Here is a 19,590-nt window from a genome sequence, read left to right as displayed (position 1 = left end):
CAGTCGAATGGTTGCTTTGTGTTCCATTATAGTTATTTCGTTAAGCCCCAGCATGAGTTCTGTTGGAGCATTCAGCGGGGTAACAAGACTCTTTAATTTTCCTTCAAGGATTTTGTTCTCTAGGTCAGAAATCAGGACTTTTCAAATTCATTATTAGCCAGTAATTACTACTTGTGTATAGGGCTCCTGGGTTTCACAAATTAAGTGGCTTTCAAGCTTATTCATGAATGTGGGAAAATGTAATTGGGAATAATTTTGCTTTTGGCTGTATTAAAATGCACTGCCTTGCTTTAAGAGCAGAGTAATGATGGAGTTGATTATGGGAAGATCAGCCTCTAATAAACATTGCATTATCATTGTGACAATGGGGAAAGTGTTATTTGCAGCAAAATTAGATCAAAGACTGAAAAATCTAACTAATTTTCAGATTATTTAGGCAGATCTGCATATTATTTTTCTTTCTTGTGCATCCCACTGAAGAAATTGTGGCACAATAGGTTGCCAAGATTAATTATTCCTGGCTCTCAAATTGACAGGGTTTTTTTGTTCTTTCTACAGGTTTAAATAATGAGGAATATCAAGTGGTTATTGGGAATGATACAACTCGTTATATTATTGATGATTTAGAGCCAGCCAGCAACTACACATTTTATATTGTTGCATACATGCCTATGGGAGCCAGTCGAATGTCGGAGCACGTGACCCAGCACACTTTGGAAGATGGTATATAAAGTTATTCCAAGATCCTGCTGTTAGATGCTGGCTTCTGTGCCAAACTTTATTTGAGACATAGTATATTTAACACGCATTCCAGAGTCATCCATTCCTGAAATGTGGATGACTCAAGTAAAGAATTGTTTTTAACTAATTCGTACTTTTATTATAATTGCAGTTTAATTTATCCATTCATAACTGAGATAACAGAATTGTAAAGATACTATTTTACAGTTATTCACTGTTGTTAAATGCATTTACTTTCCCCTCTTCAAATCACACTTTCACCAGGGATAATTAAAATAGTATATTTGAAATCAGCAGTTATGGCATGCATCAGTTGTCTAGTCATGACATAATGAGTAAATAACATTATTCTGAATCGCAATTTGTTCCTTCTGTTACTCTCACTGGCTTTTAAAAATTATCTCATCAGTTACATTCAACATGATGATACCTGAGTGACTTCTGTGTACAATATGAAAACAAAGTTCAAAGTAAATATACCACCCTGCGATTCATTTGTTTTTGTGGACATTCAGAGTAACTACAAAGAAACAACAGAATCAGTGAAAAACTGCACACAACAAAATGGACAAGCAAACAATGTGCAAAAGGCAACCAAATGCAAATACAAAAAAACCCAAAATAATAAATAAATAAGCAATAAATGTTGAGAGAAAAATCCTAGAGATAAAAAGTTAATTTTAAATGCTATGTTAAATTATCTTTATTCAGTGCACTGTGGTAAAGATGAATCCTGCTGCATGTTATAGAGCAGAATAATAAAGTATAACTGTTTCATTCTACATTTAAAGTTCAGTTCCAGTACCATGTGAAAATGGATTATAGTATGTCTGTGCTACTGGAGTTCGTAATTAGTGATTATCTGAGATGTGTCAATCGGTGATTGTAATTGAAGTAATTGTTTTCTCTTGCCTCTTAAGTTACTGAAAAATGTAGTCATCTGTTTAAAATATAATGTACTTTCTCAATTCTTCTTTATTCAGTCCCCCTGAGGGTGCCAGAGATCAGTTTGACGAGCCTTAGCCCAACCAACATCCTGATCTCATGGCTCCCTATTCCAGCAAAATTCAGGAGAGGTCGTATCATTGCATATCGCATTTACTATCGAAAAAGCACGGAGCGTGCTGTCCACTTGGTGGAGCTTCCAGGAACTAAATTGGAACACCTGCTAGAAGATGTAGAATCTGACAGTAGTTACCTTGTTCGGATCTCTGCAGCGACCAGAGTGGGGTGGGGAGAATCTTCAGTCTGGACATCCCACAGAACCCCAAAAGCTACCAGTGTCAAAGGTAATCCATTATCTTGGAGAAAGTGAAGTAAAATGTCAAACGTCCTAACTGATAAACATTTTATTAACAAACATTTGTAATCCAGAGGAATAGATGCTGATCAGGTGAAACTGGAATTATAACATTCAGGTCTATGAGGATTACACATTGCAGGAATCTGTAATCCTGTGTATCACAGCTGTGCAAATTTAGAATGGTCTTTCCTGTTCAGATCTGATTGTGAAAAAGATATTTGGACTAGAACTTCAAATTGGGTACAAATCAGGTGTGGACCGTTGCACCGATAGGTTTGTGTACAACAAATATAACTGCTCAGCAATGGAAAAAACATTAACTAATTCTGTATTTCTCAAACTTTTTGATTCTTTGTCTTCATTATGAATGTGACTTCAAGTACTGGCAACTTTCCTATCTTCTACTGTGAGATTTATGCATGATGGCTATCTTAAGCCCTAGTGTGTCGACTTTCAATAAATTAAATTGAATAATATGAAACTCTCTCTCTTCAGCTGAGATAATAGTTTGCTATTGTTGAAGCTGAACAATTTAGAAAACACATTTGCCATGGAGTGAACGCGGTCATTTCTTTTAAGTTCTAAATGCCATCCCCCAGGGCAGGAGCTGATCCAGAAGTTTAAGATGCATGAGCTCCACAGCAAAATGGGTTCAGAATTGGCTTGCTCGTTGAGACAGAGGACAGTGGGTGTGATGTTATTGTGGTTGAAGTTCCATGACCAGAGATCTGCCAAGATCCATATTAGGGTCTCTGTTTGTGATGTCATTATATGGCCTGAATGAAAATAATAGATTGGTGAGTTAGTAAGTTTGCAGCTGACACAATAATTGGTGGAGTTGTGGACAGTGTAGAAGCTGTCAGAGTATATCACAGTATTTAGATAAGAATGTGGATGGAGAAATGGCAGATGGAGTTAATCCTGACAAGTGTAAAGTGCTATGTTTTGGGAGCAGTAGTGTAAAGGGGTGACGTATACTGTTCATAGCAGGATCCTTAACATCGTTGATATACAGAGGGATCTTGGGGTCCAAGTCCATAGTTCAATGAAACTGGCCACACAAGTAGATAAAAGTTGTCAAAGAAGGTATATGGCATGCTTGCCTTCATTGGCCAGGGCATATAATTAGGAAATAGTGTTGCAGCTACATAGGCTACACTTGGAGTATTGTGTGTTGTTTGGGCTGTCCCATTCTGTGATGTGGAAGCTTTGGAAAGGGTGCAGGAGAGGGTTAATGGGGTTAACCTGGATTAGAAATTATGAGCTGCAAGGAGAGGTTGGACAAATTTGGGTTTTCTCTGGAGTTTCAGAGGTTAAGAGGCAACCTGATAGAAATTTATAAGATTCAGAGGCATGGATATGATAGATGGTCAGAAGCACAAGTTGTTGGAGGAACTCAGCAGGTCAGGCAGCTTCAACAGAGGTAAATGAGCAATGAACCTTGGGCCAAGACCCTTCATCAGGACTGGAAAGGAAGAGGGCAAAGGCCAGAATAAAAAGGTAGGGATGGAGCACAAGCTGGTAGGAAATGGGTGAGTCTAGGTGAAGGTAATGAAAGGGAATGAGGTAAGTAGCTAGGAGGTGATAGGTGGAAGAGGCAAGAGGCTGAAGAAAGAGAGGATTGTAAGCCATGGACTGAGAGAAGGTAGTGGGGAACCAGAAGGAAATGATTGAGAGAGAAGGGAAAATAAGTGACAGGGTGAGAAGAGATGCAGTGAAGGTAATTGTGAGAGTTGGTGGGTGTTTGATAACCTGTCTGTGAATATGGAGACAAATCAAGAAAGGAGGAAGAGGTGTCAGAAATTGAACAAATGAGTTTGCTAGGAGGATGAAAGTTGATGGCAAGGTTGATGAAATTGACGAGCTCAGCATGGGTGCAGGAAACAGCAGCAATGCAGCCGTCAGTGTAGTGGAGGGTTAGGGTTAGAGAGCGTAACCAGTGTAGGCTTGGACTGTTCCACATAGCCAGTTAAAAGGAGGTAAAACTGGAACCGATGGCAACACTGTTGGTTTGGAGAAAGTGAGAGGAGCCAAAAGAGAGCTAGTTAAGGGTGAAAACAAGTTTTGCTAGACAGAGGAGGGTGGTGCTGAAGGGGAACTTGTTAGGTCTTTTGTCAAGAAAGACCTGGAGAGTCTTAAGGAGTTGAGATGAATATGCAAATTCAGTGGGTCAGGAACAAGGGTTCAAAGGTCCAATTTAATGTCAGAGAAATGTATACGTACGTCCTGAAATGCCTTTTCTTTGCAACCGCCCACGAAAACGGAGGAGTGCCCCAAAGAATGAATGACAGTTAAATGTTAGAACCCCAAAGTCCACCCACCAAGCTCCCCTCCAGCGCATAAGCAGCAGCAAGCAACAATCCCCCTCCCCCCACCAGCAAAAAAAAGTATTGGCACCCACCACCGAGCACTCAAGCATACAGCAAAGCAACGGCAAAGGCACAGACTTGCAGTTACCCCAAAGACTTTACGTTTCGCCCGGTTTACAACATTCCACAGGCTCTCTCTCCCTCCCTAATAAGGGAGAATGAGGTGTCTGTTTTCCCAGCGGGTAGGGAGACATAACAAACAACTCGCTGATTTATGATGTTAGAAGTCCGTTACATTGCTTTTTTTGAGTTCTGTACACAACGCAGATATTCTGATTCCCTCAATGACACACGGGTCTCCTACCATGACACCGACCTTTGATCGGGGATCCCAGGCTTCCAAACCCGAGCCAGGCTCTTAGGCCGAGCTCTTGGCGTGCTGAACAACAGCCAGTTGTGAAACCATGGGAGTGGGTCCCATTCCCACAAAGAACCAAAGTCAGCATGTAACTCCGGGCCAGGGTCTTCAAAAGAACCTTGAAAAGGAAAAATAAAGATATTAAAGATGGAAATAGAGCTGCTTCCGAAGGTGCAAGCAAAGGAGTCGCCATTTAGCACCATTGTTACTCCGCTCCACCTCCAGAAGCAGAAACAACGAGCCTACTGGGGCAGTTGGATGGTCAGAATCATTTTCTCAGGAAAGAAATGTCAAGGAGTAGATGTACAAGGCAAATTGTTCTTTTGAGTAACAAGTGTCTGTCAGGATGGAGGTGGAGACATACAATAGTGATACATTAGATGGCACATGAACATAGCTCGAGCAGGAAGAGGAGAATTAATTTAATTAATTCACTATGTTTGGTGCAGACATTGTGGGCTGAAGAGCCTGTTCCTGTGCTGTACTGTTCTATTTTATTGGTAGGGTTAAGGGGGAATACATTATTTCACACTCAGTTCCATAAAGTATGCCATTTATAGAAAAAACATAAAGGTATAAATTCACTGGGTTCTGGAACCATGTTTGACCTTAATCCAGAAAGTAGGCAAAGTCAGGGTTTTTATCCCCACTTGACAACTCCAGCGACCTGTCTTCTAATATTGGCCACGTGGAGAGTCTGATACCTACGGAGGGGAGTGAGTTTTTTTAGCGTGTCGCACCAGGCAGTCAGCCATTCTTGTCTGGCGCGTGGTGTCCGGATTGGATTCCTTTCTGATATGCACGTTCCTGACTCGACCCTCTGTTTTTACAAGGCCGAGTGGCTAGCTCGGTGCTCAACCCTCAACCCAGCGCGGATGGAGAGCGTGTTCGGGGTGGGGGTTCCGACTTGGATTCAAACTCGGGACGGGAGCCTTCGCTCCGGAGTCCGGCGCTGATGCCGGTCGGGAGTGAGTAATAAACCCATGGCTAACCCGTGAACCCCAAATGGAAATGCAATTTTAGTCTCATCTCCATTTTAGTCTATTGTCTGTGTTTACTCATCTGTTTTCCAATCCCATTTGTAATTTTGATTCTACATATAATCAACTTTTAGGATAAATCTTGAATCTTTTTGGTCAGCTTTGTGGAAAGTTTCATAACCTGCCATACTCAAGAATCCTACTAATGCCTGAAGACATTCTCTAAAGGCTGAGCCACTGCTGGCAACATGATTTTTGAGGGGTACTCATCAGAAAATTGCAGGTTCCATTCACAGCATGTTCTATTGGCATTTGTGCCTTCTGGGCTAGCATGGGGAAAGAAAGGCCAGATTTCCCCAATTCTGGTTAATGGATTTGATGCAGATGCATTGCATACATTAAGAATTTTGACCTTGGCTAGAGTACCCTCAAGTACTTTAGGAGTGATTGCCACCTCACTATAGTTCAGATAAAGGGTCTCAACCCAAAATGCTGGCCTGTGGCGACCCACTTTCTGCGCAGGCGAACCGGCTCACAAATAGCCAGAATTTGGTAATGCACCTCTGACGTCATTTCCGCCCGGAGAGGGTGGGAACTAGGGATTAAATGCCAGCACCGCGAAGTTTGAATAAACTAGTCTCGAAACGACTTACAGACTGTGTGTCGTTATTTCAGCGCTGTGTGTAGCACATCGCTACAGGCCATTCATTTCCCTCCACAGGTGCTGCCTGACCTGTGGCATCTTTTTATATTATTCCAGATTATAGTATTTGTAGTTTCTTATGTCCCCAGTGACTCCCATTTGACTCCCCAATTCCCTCCTTTTCTTCCTCATCTGATCATTGTATTTGGGAAGAGAAGAGTAGAAACCAAAATTAGATTCTTATTACCAAATGTGGAGTTTGGGTTCCTCCTGAGAGATGTTGTTTTGCCTTCTGTAAGAACCTGGTAGAACACCATGTTTTGGGTTGAATGCCCTCTGAAGGAGCCCAAATGCCACTCCATTTAATTTGATTGTAAGTACATGGCTGTTTCTGGCGGTACACTAAATTATTACAGAATAATCCTGGATCTTTCTGTCTGTTTTGTTTTCCTCAGTGTAAATTCAATTAATCCAATTCTTAATTAATTTGATGTCTTTGGAAGATGCATATTAGTGAAGGAAAAATCTTATTGTGTTCCAAACCAAAACTCTTACCCTTCCCCTCAAAGTATAAGATACTTATTTTTCCTTTGTTAAATTAAGGAATGATCTCCTGATGCTTGTTTTGTAGTAAATTCTGATATTGTGCTTCATTCATCACTGCTCATTGCATCCCCCACAGCAGAGTGGGGACCATGCTAGGATCATAATTCTCTCCACAATCCATCAATGCCATTCTGTGATCACTGCACAAAGGAATTTCGGTTCTGTTGACTTAACTTATCTCTATGCAAATGTGTGCTGTGGAACTGTGAAGAAATCCTGCTACGACTTACTGAGAAATAAGAGCACTTTGAACTACATACATGAAACAGATACAATGTGTGCTGGGCCCTTCGGTCTGGGGGCATGGAGAGGAAGGGGGTTGCAGGTGGTTTGAGCTCTGACTCAGAACCTAGTTTATTTTTGATTTTTAATGACTAATTTTTTTGATAAAATGTAAAATGAATAATTGTATGCAGATGCATCCAGAAGTACTTCCATTGTGTTGAATATGTTTAAAGAGGAATCGGTCCTAAAAGGACATCTGGGGCACATTTCTCCTTTTCCTTTAAACCTAAGTCACAAGGTCATTCTCTGTTAAAATGGCCAGCGGTTCACACTCAAAGTGTGTCCAACCTTGGAGCATTGAAGTTGTTGGTACATAACTGACAACATGAACAGTTATTAGCACTTCAAATTTATTTCCCTGTAAGCAACTTAGATTAGGAATTATGAGTGCCTTTTTAATTGGAAAGGTGAGCCCTAAATATTAATTTCTTCCTGTAAAGCATTTGAGAATGATTGCGCAGAGTCCTTCAGGGGACTGTGGTAGAAAAGGGTTGTCTGTCAGTGGTGGACATAACTCGGCAACACTTCTTTTAAATGGTACAAGTAATGCAACTGTAGGATTCAGCATTTCAGCATAGAACATGTTCGCAGTTGGGTTGTGAAGTGCATGAGGAAGGAAGTAACTTGATTTGTCGCTAGTATTAGGGCTGCTAAGCGGAGTTATTTTAGCGCAGTGCCTGTTGTAACCAAGATGGCAAATGTTGCTGTTACGATTTTGTGGTGGAAAATGTAGAATCTCCAGTCCAAGACAACGCATCTGGTGATCTGCCTGTTGTTCATGAGAGACTGTCAGAATAATCTTGTTAAGATGTTGCTTCTGTTACCCTAGTGACCTTTGTCCTTATGCCAGTAACGTCAGGATTGCCCCCAAATCAATGGATCATCAGGGTTTGCAAAAGCTTGCTATCCCTCATTCTAAAGATGAGCTTGTGTTTCATGGGAAGCGTGATGACGGGAGGGAGAATATCTTGCTGTTTACTTTTGATTTTGGTAAATCGTAGCCATCCTAGGATAATTCAGTTTGGCCTCAAACAAAGAGGTGGTGTGTTTATGTTTGCTGATACAGCCAAATAAACAGTCAAAGCACCAGTATTTCACTCTGGTGCCTGCTATCTGAACCCATCAATCTTGGGGCTGTCAGGCAAGGAGCAGGACACGTCCCTGTGGGGCTCCAGCCCTGTTGTTTTCATCAGATTAGGGGAGGCAGCAGCAGGGTGGATGGCATTCCTTCCCTTAAAAGAAGAAAAGCGAGACTTGGGAAAAGTACATCCTGAGTTCTGCTTACACTTGTGTTTTTCCTCTTGCCTTTGTATAGCCTCCTGTCTGTCAACCCTGGCTTTTACATTATCACTCTTTCATCTCCTTTTCGAGCTTCTTCGCAGTGCAGAAACCACAACGTGTCCAGAAACTGAAGCAGAAAGCAATGATTTTAAAATAAATACATATTATAGATGGAAGTAGACAATTAAAAGATTTCCTGAAGCTTCAGATTTAGAACACAAGCTTGGCTCTTTGGAGTTTATAATGTACCATTTTAAGTTAATTGAAGAAATAATTTCATTTTAAAATCCAATTTTTACTGCAACTAAAATTTTAATATCAGTGAAGAAAACAAAAAATCGATATCAGATTTCCTTTATTATTGAATCCTGCGAAAAGTGTGCACTAAAACCCAGTTAAACTTATTTTTTATCCATGTCAGTAAACCTTTCTTGACAAAGTAATGATGCTCTGGTTTATCTGTAACATTCTAAAACAAAAGGAAATTGTGATGCATCATGAAACTTGAATTATTGAGATTTTTCTGTATCACATGGGTTGTTGAGAAGGAGAGGAGGGACTCTGGCATTGGTACTAAGTACCAATTAATGCATGAAGGGTAAAGGGATCCATAAAAACTTAAATGTTTATAATTTCCCATTTCTATAGTCCCCTTGGCCCCAGAGCTGCGTTTAGAGCCATTGAATTGCACAACGATTGTGGTAAGATGGAAACAAGCAGAGGAAAACGATGTGCAAATCCAGGGATACAGACTCTGCTACAGGGAGGAGAGCCAGCAGGAAACTGGTCCAATTGAACTCAGCATGCGGGATTCCCAGTATACCATCAGCGGGCTAGGTATGTAATGTTCAAATATTTCACTTGGGCTTGATGATAATTTGTGGAGTCTCTGTAAAAGTTTTAGGTTGGTGCTTTTGATTCCAAGTTTTCCCTTTTTGCTGTTAAGAGAAAGATTAAACCTGACTTTAAGGAATCAGTGTTTAAGGTTTTGCTTTACATACACTAGAGGTTCTCAATGCTTCATCTCTACAGCCTGTTACTCTGTTTATAGTATCTTTTCCTTCATTGTATACTTGTACTAGGCTTCATTTGTGCGGGAAATCCCCAAGGGTGGGGGGGAAGGGTGAAATTTAATTTTCCCCGTGGATCAGCTGCATGGTAAAGTTTATTAACACCAAACAAGTTGCCCGACACAGTACTCAAAATGTCCGAGAGGAAAAAAAATCTTGGTATTTTTGTTCTGGGAAACCTATCCAATGTTTATAGGAGGAAAATTTAATCTTTTAAGTTAATTGAAGAAGTTTACAAAAATTTTTATTGAAATGCCTCGCTTCCTACAAGTGAGCTGGAACTGAATGTAAATGTCATGTTTATATTCTGAAAGTACAAACATACTTTGAATGATTCACTTGCATAATATTGTACGGCTGGTGTACAATTATAAAAGCTAAAAGTTTCAATTTTTGCATACTTTTCAGAATAAGTAGTTTTGAATTTGCCTGGAACTTCTAATTCCTTTCCGTTAGATTGATTAAGAGTAACAGGATTTGAGTTGGGACATTGTGTCCATTCTTTTATGCGGTACAAGAATTTGCCACCTCGATAACAGGCATAGAGTTTACTTGCATTTAATAAAAATATCACAGTTGGGAATTTCTACTTTCCTCTGTGCCTTCATTCACCTTATTAAACATTGAAATTACAATGGGAAGTAAATCATTCTTTTTGAATTTAGCACCTCAAAAATATAGCTTATAAAAGAGACTCCTATATTTATTTAGAGAAGGAGGGTTTTTGATCTGTCGCCCAGCGACCCCCAAATTTACCCTTGTCTAATCATGGAACAATTTACAATGACCAATTAGCTTATTAGCCTGTACATCTTCGGACTGTGGGAGGAAACCAGGTCAGCCGGCAAAAACCCAGGCATTCCACGGGGAGGACATAGAAACTCCTTACAGAGGATGCCGGGATTGTTGTACTAGTTTTATGTTGGTCCTTTTGAAAAGAGTTTTCTTTCCATTGTGAATTACTGACACAACTTGCCTGTCAATGCAGTCCCTTAACCAGTAGTTTTACATTTTTGCCTCCAGACTACATGAAGTTATCTGAAATCTACTTTATGCGAGGCCCTATAACTCCCAACTTTCTATCAATTGTGCAACTAAAATGTGGTTCTGCACAAGAAGGGGCGGCACCAATTGGAGTGTACTAACCAATACTTTTATGTTATTGTAAATTATACTATTTCCAAAAAATGTTCAAGGATTTGGAAATGGAAAATATGCAAAAAAAATTAGGACTTAATATTTGGTGTATCAGGTAGATCTGCTTAACTGCTTTTACTCACAATTTACTTGGTAATGGGAGCTAGGATTAACTGAGTTCAGAAGCTTTTGCAGTTTGATAACTTCAGGAACTTTTGTTTCAGTGATAACATCTGATGTTTTTCAGTACGTTTCAATCTACGATGAATATTATTAGAGCTGCTTTTATTATGACTTTTTATCCTACATAGTAAGGACTTGTAAATGTTTTCCTTTAGCAAAAAGATAATGCCCAGATGTTACTATATTTGAAAGCCTTGGTGTAAGTCATTGCAGAATTATTAAGACTGACCTCGGTCACTGTTTGGCTGTGGTCCCTGACAGTTGCCTGGTGATGAGCTCAGATTCACGTATCACGTATCCCCGTCAACGGCCCCAATCCCCATGTGATGTGAGAACAACAACACATTCTTAACTACTAACTGGACAACTGACCATCTGTGGCCATTCCAGCCAGAGCAGGTGGCTGGCAGCTGACCATTTAACCAGGCGAGATACTGTCCAGGGTAATGAAAGGAGAATGTGGGACGAAACCTGCCTATTGATTAGCTTCTCTTTCTATTCAAGCATCCTTTGTTTTTTTTTCCCTGTTGATGTCGGTTTTGTAACAAGAGCAAAACAGCTACGTGTTTCATTTCACATTACAAGCTGTAATGAATGTAGACCTTATTTCATGTGCCACACTTTCACCTCATTTATGGTTAATGATCACATTGTTTCAAATCAAAATGAATTAAAGCAAAAAAACTTGTCAAAAAATGACTGCTAAATTCAAACTGTATTCCCTTAGGTGTTAACTTTGGAATTTGTCAAACTTCAAAATATGGAAGATAAAGGCTTTGCAATCTAAGTGGACTGGTTTCATGCTGGTGCTCTTGTGCATGTTATTACGCTGAAGCATAATTATGAAAACAAAAATTGGATAAGAATGTAAAAGCAGTGCAGGCGTATAATGATAGATTTCTTTTTACTTCCTTGCCTCCTTTTCTCATAACCACGGGTCAAAGTTGATGTTCATTTGGATTCTGCATTTGTTATTCAGACTGGTCACTGGAACTTGGTGCACCAGTACATTTTTAGTTAACTGGTTAAATCGTCTTTTGAATTTATTTGGACACCTTATTCTTATTGTTACTTAGATTGTGGTGCTTACTTTTATAAATTATGTTGAATGTTTTATTGAAATGCAGTATTCATTGTGGGAAAAATATAAGCTAGTTTGTTGTCTCGGTCTTTTCACAAAATTGCAATTTAGCTTAAATGGGAATAGTTTGCTTAAGGCACTTGCTCCAGTCACAGCCTTTTGACCTCCTGAACCCCAGGATTTTATCTCTTCTTGGTGGATGGTGATAAGTTCTCTCTCTGTTCTGACAGGCTATGCCCATTTATAAATTGAGCTGTTTTCAGCTCTGACCTATTTAATGTATAATTTTTAATCAGTCAGGTCATTTACAATAATAGCATTCATTGTAGCAAGTATAATTGCAGCCCTTTAGCAAAAAGGGTCCATCACAGATGTGCTATAGACTCAATGTCCAGCAGAGTGGACTACAGCCAGATTTGGATGTGAGGTTGTATTTGTATTCAATGGGACTTACAAAAATGTTGAAATAGTAACTGCTGTGGAATCGTATTGAAAATTGATATAAGGAAAATAAAATCAACGTGTTTTTGGGCAAGATTTGCACCTTTGAGGAAATTAGGTCTATTATTAAGAAGTGATTTTCGATGGTCTTGTTTCAACGCACTTGACCTGGTGACATTTACTGAAGAGCAAAGATGTTAGATGATGAAAGCCATGCTAACTAAAAACATTAATATGCTGCTACTTTGCTGCCAAGTTTTATATTATCAAAGTGGAAACCTCGCCCACAAATATCAAAATCCGATTTGTAATGTGCAGAAATGACCAGTCTACTGAAAGCGGAGAATATTTCAGTAGTTCAGACCCCATCTTTGGAGAGAAACACAAGCAGCTTTTTAGGTTCATGACTTTTCGATACCTGAAGCATTCTGTTTTTCTCTCACCATAGAAGCTGCCTGAACAGCAGAGCATTACTGGTATTTTCTGTTTTTGTTTCAGATGTGTTAACATCTGCTGTATTTTGCTTTCAGGAAATTAATCTTTTGTTGGTGTGACCTGTATAGATAAGTATAATGGGCCCAAGTTGAACTGGTTGACGGGTGGATGCAGATTGTTCCGTTAAACTAGCAGAATTCAGTTTTAGAGTTAATGTACCCATCATCTGGATTGTAGTTGAACTTCTTTAAGTGTATTGTTCGTTGTTAAGCAAGTAAAATATAAAGGTTTTTTTTGGAAAAAGTCATTATTCCACTACTCTTTATGATTCCTTCTGTACAAATTAACAGAGTTCATAAATTATAAGAGGTTATGCTTCAAAGTTCTATTTCAATAACAGTGTAAAGCACTTTCAAGATATACTGAAGTCATGAAAGATGCCATTACCCCAAACATTGTGTGGTCAAGTCGTATCAGCTGTACTTGGAGAAACTGATGCGAGGGTAGGCATCACTGCGCATTGTGGGGATTTGTAGAATCACAGCTCCTTTCTTTGAAAATGAAGCTACTAATTTATTATAAATCCAAGGGTGCAGGTGGTTAATAAAGGAAGATCTTCAAACTAATACTCCAAGACTTTATCACTTTTGTACTGAGTTCAAACAGGATTTACATTTGTAGGTCAATGACACTGGGTACTGACCACACGCGTGTGCGCTTGGTCACTGAGAGTGAAGATGACCCGTGATTGATCTCCTGTACTTGTTTGTCATACGTACATCGAAACAATGAAGCATGGGGTGAAATGCATCACTTACGTCAACAACCAACCCCATCTTAGGGTGTGCAGAGAGCATCCTGCAAGTGTTGCCAACCTAGCATGCCCATGATTTACTAACCCTAACCTGTACATCTCTGAAATGTGAGGGACTGAAGAGTGACATGAGCAGAGCCATAGTCAGGGGGAGAACATACAAACTCTTTACAGACAGGAGCAGGAATATTTAACGCGCCGCCTAAATTCGGGTTGTAAAGCTCCACCTTAGTATTTCCAACGCCAACTAGTGGAGTGGTGTCGCTGCAGCAACCTGGAACTCAATGTCAGTAAGACGAAAGAGCTGGTTGTGGACTTCAGGAAGGGTAAGACGAAGGAACACATACCAATCCTCATGAATCTGCTCACTCTCTCTACTTCTGATCGCTCTATGTTCTTGGGTGTCAAGATCTTTGAGGATCTAACCTGGTCCCAACATATCGATGCAGTTATAAAGAAGGCAAGGCAGCAACTATACAGTCGGCCCTCCTTATCCGCGAGTTCCGCATGCGCGAATTCAACCAACCGCGGATCGAGAAAACCTGGAAGTGCTCTACCAGCACTTGTTGTTCGAGCATGTACAGACTTTTTTTCTTGTCATTATTCCCTAAACAATGTAGTATAACAACTATTTTGCATAGCTTTTACATTGTATTCGGTATTGTAAGTAATCTAGAGATGATTTAAAGTATATGGGAGGATGTGTGTAGGTTATCGTGGATCGGGATCGAAAAAAAATCGGAAGTTCTCTTACTAAACAAGTCGGAACAGGTACATCCGGTATTATTTAGCGTCAGTTATTCAAAAGTTTGTCTTAGTATATAGTATATATTTTACCTTTCTGTGCATATAAAACACTTAAGAATGCATGTTTCAGCGCTGGGCTCGGGAACGGAAGTTTGCGATTTCGATCCAGTGACAGATCACCCCCGATTGCACGCTCCATCCGTGCCTAGTTGATGTGGAGGATCAAAAACCCAAAACCCAACAATTAAACCACTGCGTTGCTTAGTAATAATTGTAGCTTTCATTGGGGCAGGGCCTTTCTCACTTTAGCCTTTAAAATTGTTCCGATCATTGACCAACTATAGCCTAATGTTTTTCCAATGACCGATGGCGTTTCACCTCTTTCCGATCGCTTTATTATTTCCACTTTATTTTCAATCGTGATCATGATTATTTTTGTGAACAGAAACACTGCGGATTCAGAGCTCTACCGCTGGGTCCTAATGTCCACCACACTTAGACAGGTTGAATAAGGTCTGGAGTTACGCTGGGTCCTAAGGTCCACCACACTGAGACAGGTTGAATAAGGTCTGGAGTTACGCTGGGTCCTAATGTCCACCGCATTGAGACAGATTGAATAAGGTCTGGAGTTACGCTGGGTCCTAATGTCCACCGCATTGAGACAGGTTGAATAAGGTCTGGAGTTACGCTGGGTCCTAAGGTCCACCACACTGAGACAGGTTGAATAAGGTCTGGAGTTACGCTGGGTCCTAAGGTCCACCACACTGAGACAGGTTGAATAAGGTCTGGAGTTACGCTGGGTCCTAAGGTCCACCGCACTGAGACAGGTTGAATAAGGTCTGGAGTTACGCTGGGTCCTAAGGTCCACCGCACTGAGACAGGTTGAATAAGGTCTGGAGTTACGCTGGGTCCTAAGGTCCACCGCACTGAGACAGGTTGAATAAGGTCTGGAGTTACGCTGGGTCCTAAGGTCCACCACACTGAGACAGGTTGAATAAGGTCTGGAGTTACGCTGGGTCCTAAGGTCCACCACACTGAGACAGGTTGAATAAGGTCTGGAGTTACGCTGGGTCCTAAGGTCCACCGCATTGAGACAGATTGAATAAGGGACTTGAGCATCCGCGAATTTTGGTATCCGCGAGGGGTCCCGGAACCAATCCCTTGCGGATAAGAAGGGCCGACTGTACTTTACTAGGGGTTTGAAGAGATTTGGTATGTCAACAAATGCACTCAAAAACTTCTATTGATGTACTGTGGAGAGCCTTCTGACAGGCTGCATCTCAGTCTGGTATGGAAGGTGGGGGTACTACTGCACAGGACCGAAAGAAGCTGCAGTGGTTTGTAGATTTAGTCGTCTCCACCTTGGGTACTAGCCTACAAAGTACCCAGGCCATCTTCAGGGAGCGGTGTGTCAGAAAGGCAGCATCCATTATTAAGAACCTCAAGCGCCCAGGGCATGTCCTTTTCTCACTGTTACCTTCAGGTGGGCAGTACAGAAGCCCGAACGCGCATCCTCAGGGATTCAGGAACAGCTTCTTCCCCTCTGCCATCCGATTCCGAAATGAACATTGAACCCTTGAACACTCCCTCACTTTTCTAATATGCATTATTTCTGGGGGGTGGTATTTCTGCATGAGTTTTAATCTATTCAATATACGTATAATGTAATTGATTTATTAAACTTTCTTCTAGATTATGTTTTGCATTGAATTGCTGCTGCTAAGTTAACAAACTTTATGACATGTTGGAGATAATAAACCCGATTCTGATACATTGGGATCGATTACTTGGTTTGCTGTGTAGTGACCTCTGCTGGAAGAAGCATGCATGTGTTTTCCTTATTTGAAGATAGAATTTGGTGTTGGCTCTCAAACCCCCGGATTGAATAGGAAAACCATACTCAAACGAATAACATCACTTAACATTGAAACAGTTCTGGCCGTCCAGATGTGAGCTACTGCTAATGTGGACAGGATGGCCAAAGCAGAAAACAGCACTGAGAACTATGCTTTAACAGTTACCAGTTCAAGGCACTAAATTTTGGTTCGTATTTAGTTAGCTGGTGTAGAGTTAGTTTGTGCTCTTGTTTTCAGTGGGATGAAACAGGAGCTGAGTTCGAGTCGGGGTAAAGCTAATTTTTGTTTTAGTATTTTCTGCCTATGCAATGAAAGGCTATTTTAACGATGGTCTCCCACAGTGCAATAAAATTATACAGGCCAAAGTGGGCCTGAAAGACAACACAAATTGGACTAAGGACGATGATGCAGATTAGTAGGAAATGGAGAGTTTTACTAGCTGTTTGTGTTTAAGTAGTTGCTGTGTGTTAACAAGGTGTGAAAGCATAAATAAATTTTAAAACGCCTGTATAGAAGTGTGCCATCCTACAATGAGACACAAACACTCTGGTAGGTTTTGAAAAGCTAAGATTGAAAGATCTGTTGAGTATGTGGGTTCCATAGTGTGTTGTGGATATTTATTAGAGTGTGAGCTACACAATGCGTTCCACATTTTTTAAACTAATCGAACAAAAAGCTGCCAGTAAATATTTGTGTTCTTTTGGGTAGTTAGAGAAATGGTTGCACTATTGAAGTTACTGAAGTAATTAATCATTATTTTAGATATTAATCTTGAGCTGAAATAATTCATTGCTTCAGCAGTTTTCATTAATACCATGTTTATTGTATCTGTAAAAGTATTTGGGTTATTGTTAACATACTAATTCTCTGTGAAAGAGTATGCGTTGCACTATATATCTTAACATATTTCATCTGGATATTGGAGCAATAATTTCCTAAACCTAAATAAAGATAAAACTGAAATGCTTTTGGCTGGTCCCAAAGACAAAAGCATTTGTCTTTTCTTGATATACTTACGAATTTGGCTTCCCTTGTAAAATCAGAAGTAACAAGCCTGGGTGTGATCCTTGATTCATATTTGAATTTTAAATCCCACATAAAGAAAATGACCACAGCAGAATTTCTACACTTAATAAATTACAAAAGTACGTCTGTTTCTGTCACATAACGACACTGGAAAAATTAATTCATATTGAATATACTAGTTTACTGTAATGCTCTTTTTCCTGGCCTTTCAAAGTAATCTATTGACAAACTTCCAAACTTATTCAGATGTAGCTACAAGAGTTTGAACTAAAATCGTGATGAGGGAGCATATCACACCCGTCCTAGCTACTCTGTATTGACTTCCTTTATCTTTTAGAATTCTTTTTAGTATTCTCTTACTTGTTTTTAAAGCTCTCAATGGTCTGGGATTGGAACAGATCAGAGAATCAAATTTGCTTTATAATCCTGCTTGAGCTCTCGGGTCCTTTTCCGCTAGTGTCTTAAATTTAAACAATCTCCTTTAAAAGATAATTGGCAGGTCAGCTTTTTTGAACTACACTCCTAATCTGTGGAATTCAATATCTAAAACTATAAGGGATGCGGACCCAGTTGACACTTTTAAATGCCAGTTCAAAACCTAATTATTTAATATTGTTCCTAACTAACATCTTCTGTCTATTACTTTATCCAGTTGTAAAGCACTTTGAAGTAGATTATTTGTATGAAGAGTGCTCTATAAATAAGATAATATTTTAATATACACGAACTAGGCACGATGCTTAATCAGCAATGAGTGTGTGCTCAGTCATTGTTCTCACATTTCTTTCTGACGGATAGTCATGGCTGCTTTCTGTCCTCTCTCCTGGAGCAATCTTATTCTCCCACAAATTTTCCCTTTTACCTGTTCTTCACATTCTCACCAGATTTTCTCAGATTCTGCCATTCACTTCAGACCAGGGACAGTTACAGCAGCCACTTAACTTAGCAACCTGTATGTGGTTAGGGTTTGGCAGAGAGCTAGAGGATCAGGGTAAAGCCCATGCAGTCACACACAAGCAGCAGAGTCATTGAAGCCAAGTCGCTGGAGTTGCGAAGAAGTGGTTCTAAGAGGTGTAACTGTTTGTGTTTTGGATAAAAATAATATTGAGTTTCTGCACTTCTCAAAGTTTTAAACACAGGAACCTGCAGATGCTGGAAATTTAGAGCAACACACACAAAATGCTAGAGGAACTCAGCTGATCAGGCAGCATCTATAGGAAACGAATAAACAGTTAATGCCCTTCTTCAGGACTGGAAGGGAAGGGGGAAGACACCGGAATAAAAAGGTGGAGGAGGGGAAGGAGGTGAGCTGGAAGGTGACAGGTGAAGCCAGGTGTGTTGGAATGCTAAAGAGCATTAGAAGAAGGAATCTGATAGGAGAGGAGAGCAGACTACAGGAGAAGGAAGAGGAGGAGGGGGAAACGGGCGATGGTGGTAGGCAGGTGAGGAGGGGATAAGAGGCCAGAGTGGGGAATAAAAGAGAGAAGGGGGAGGGGGAAATTACCAGAAGGGGAAACTTATGTTCATGCCATTAGGTTGATTCCACCCAGACAGAATGTAAGGCATTTCTCCTCCATCCCGAGAGTGGCCTCATCATGGCATGGACTAGAGGAGGCCATGAACTAACCTGACAGAAGGGGAATGGGATTCAGAATTAAAATGGTTAGAAATTAGAAATTTCTAGTTAGAAATCCCACTTTTGGCATTATGGAGCAGAGGCACTCAACCAGGCGGTCCCCCAGTTTATGTTGGGCCTCATCAATGTAGAGGAGGCCGATTTGGGAGGACCAGATATGATAGGCGACTCCAACAGATTCGCAGGTGGAGTGTTGCCTCACCTGGAGGGCTGTTTCAGGTCCTGAATGGAGTTGAGGGAGGAGGTGAATGGGCAGGTGTAGCACTTTGGCTGTTTGCAGGGATAAATGCCGGGAGAGAGATGAGTGAGGCATTGAGGAACAAGAGATTCCTGCAGAAAGCAGAGAGTCAGTGGGGTTCGTAAAGATGTTTGGTAGATCTCATTGAAAATGGCAGAAGTTGCAGAGAATGATGTGTTGGCTGTGGAGGCTCGTGGGTGGTAGGTGAGGACAAGGGGAGTTAATCCTTGTTAAGCCGGCGGGAAGATAAGGCGATGCAGATGTCTGGGAGATGGAGGAGATGTGGCTGAGGGTAGCATCAAACAAGATCTTCGCTGCTTTTGGGTGTGGGAGGGGGGAGAACTGCCTTAAGTGTAGAGT

At 40.6% G+C, this 19,590-nt stretch overlaps 1 protein-coding gene across 1 annotated transcript in view; it reads left to right on the top strand.

Annotated features, from left to right (window-relative positions):
- LOC140718740 (protogenin-like) overlaps window positions 1-19,590 on the top strand; it is a 142,168-nt gene that overhangs the window by 77,595 nt on the left and 44,983 nt on the right. The window contains exons 9-11 of the mRNA XM_073032840.1: window positions 559-723; window positions 1,725-2,030; window positions 9,215-9,403. Coding sequence (XP_072888941.1) covers window positions 559-723; window positions 1,725-2,030; window positions 9,215-9,403 — 660 coding nt within the window. The remainder of the gene's footprint in view (window positions 1-558; window positions 724-1,724; window positions 2,031-9,214; window positions 9,404-19,590) is intronic.

This window comes from Hemitrygon akajei, chromosome 30 (genome assembly GCF_048418815.1).
Source record: "Hemitrygon akajei chromosome 30, sHemAka1.3, whole genome shotgun sequence".
NCBI lineage: Eukaryota > Metazoa > Chordata > Chondrichthyes > Myliobatiformes > Dasyatidae > Hemitrygon > Hemitrygon akajei.
Note: the sequence above shows the minus strand (reverse complement) of the source record. Positions and strands in the feature narration are given on the sequence as shown.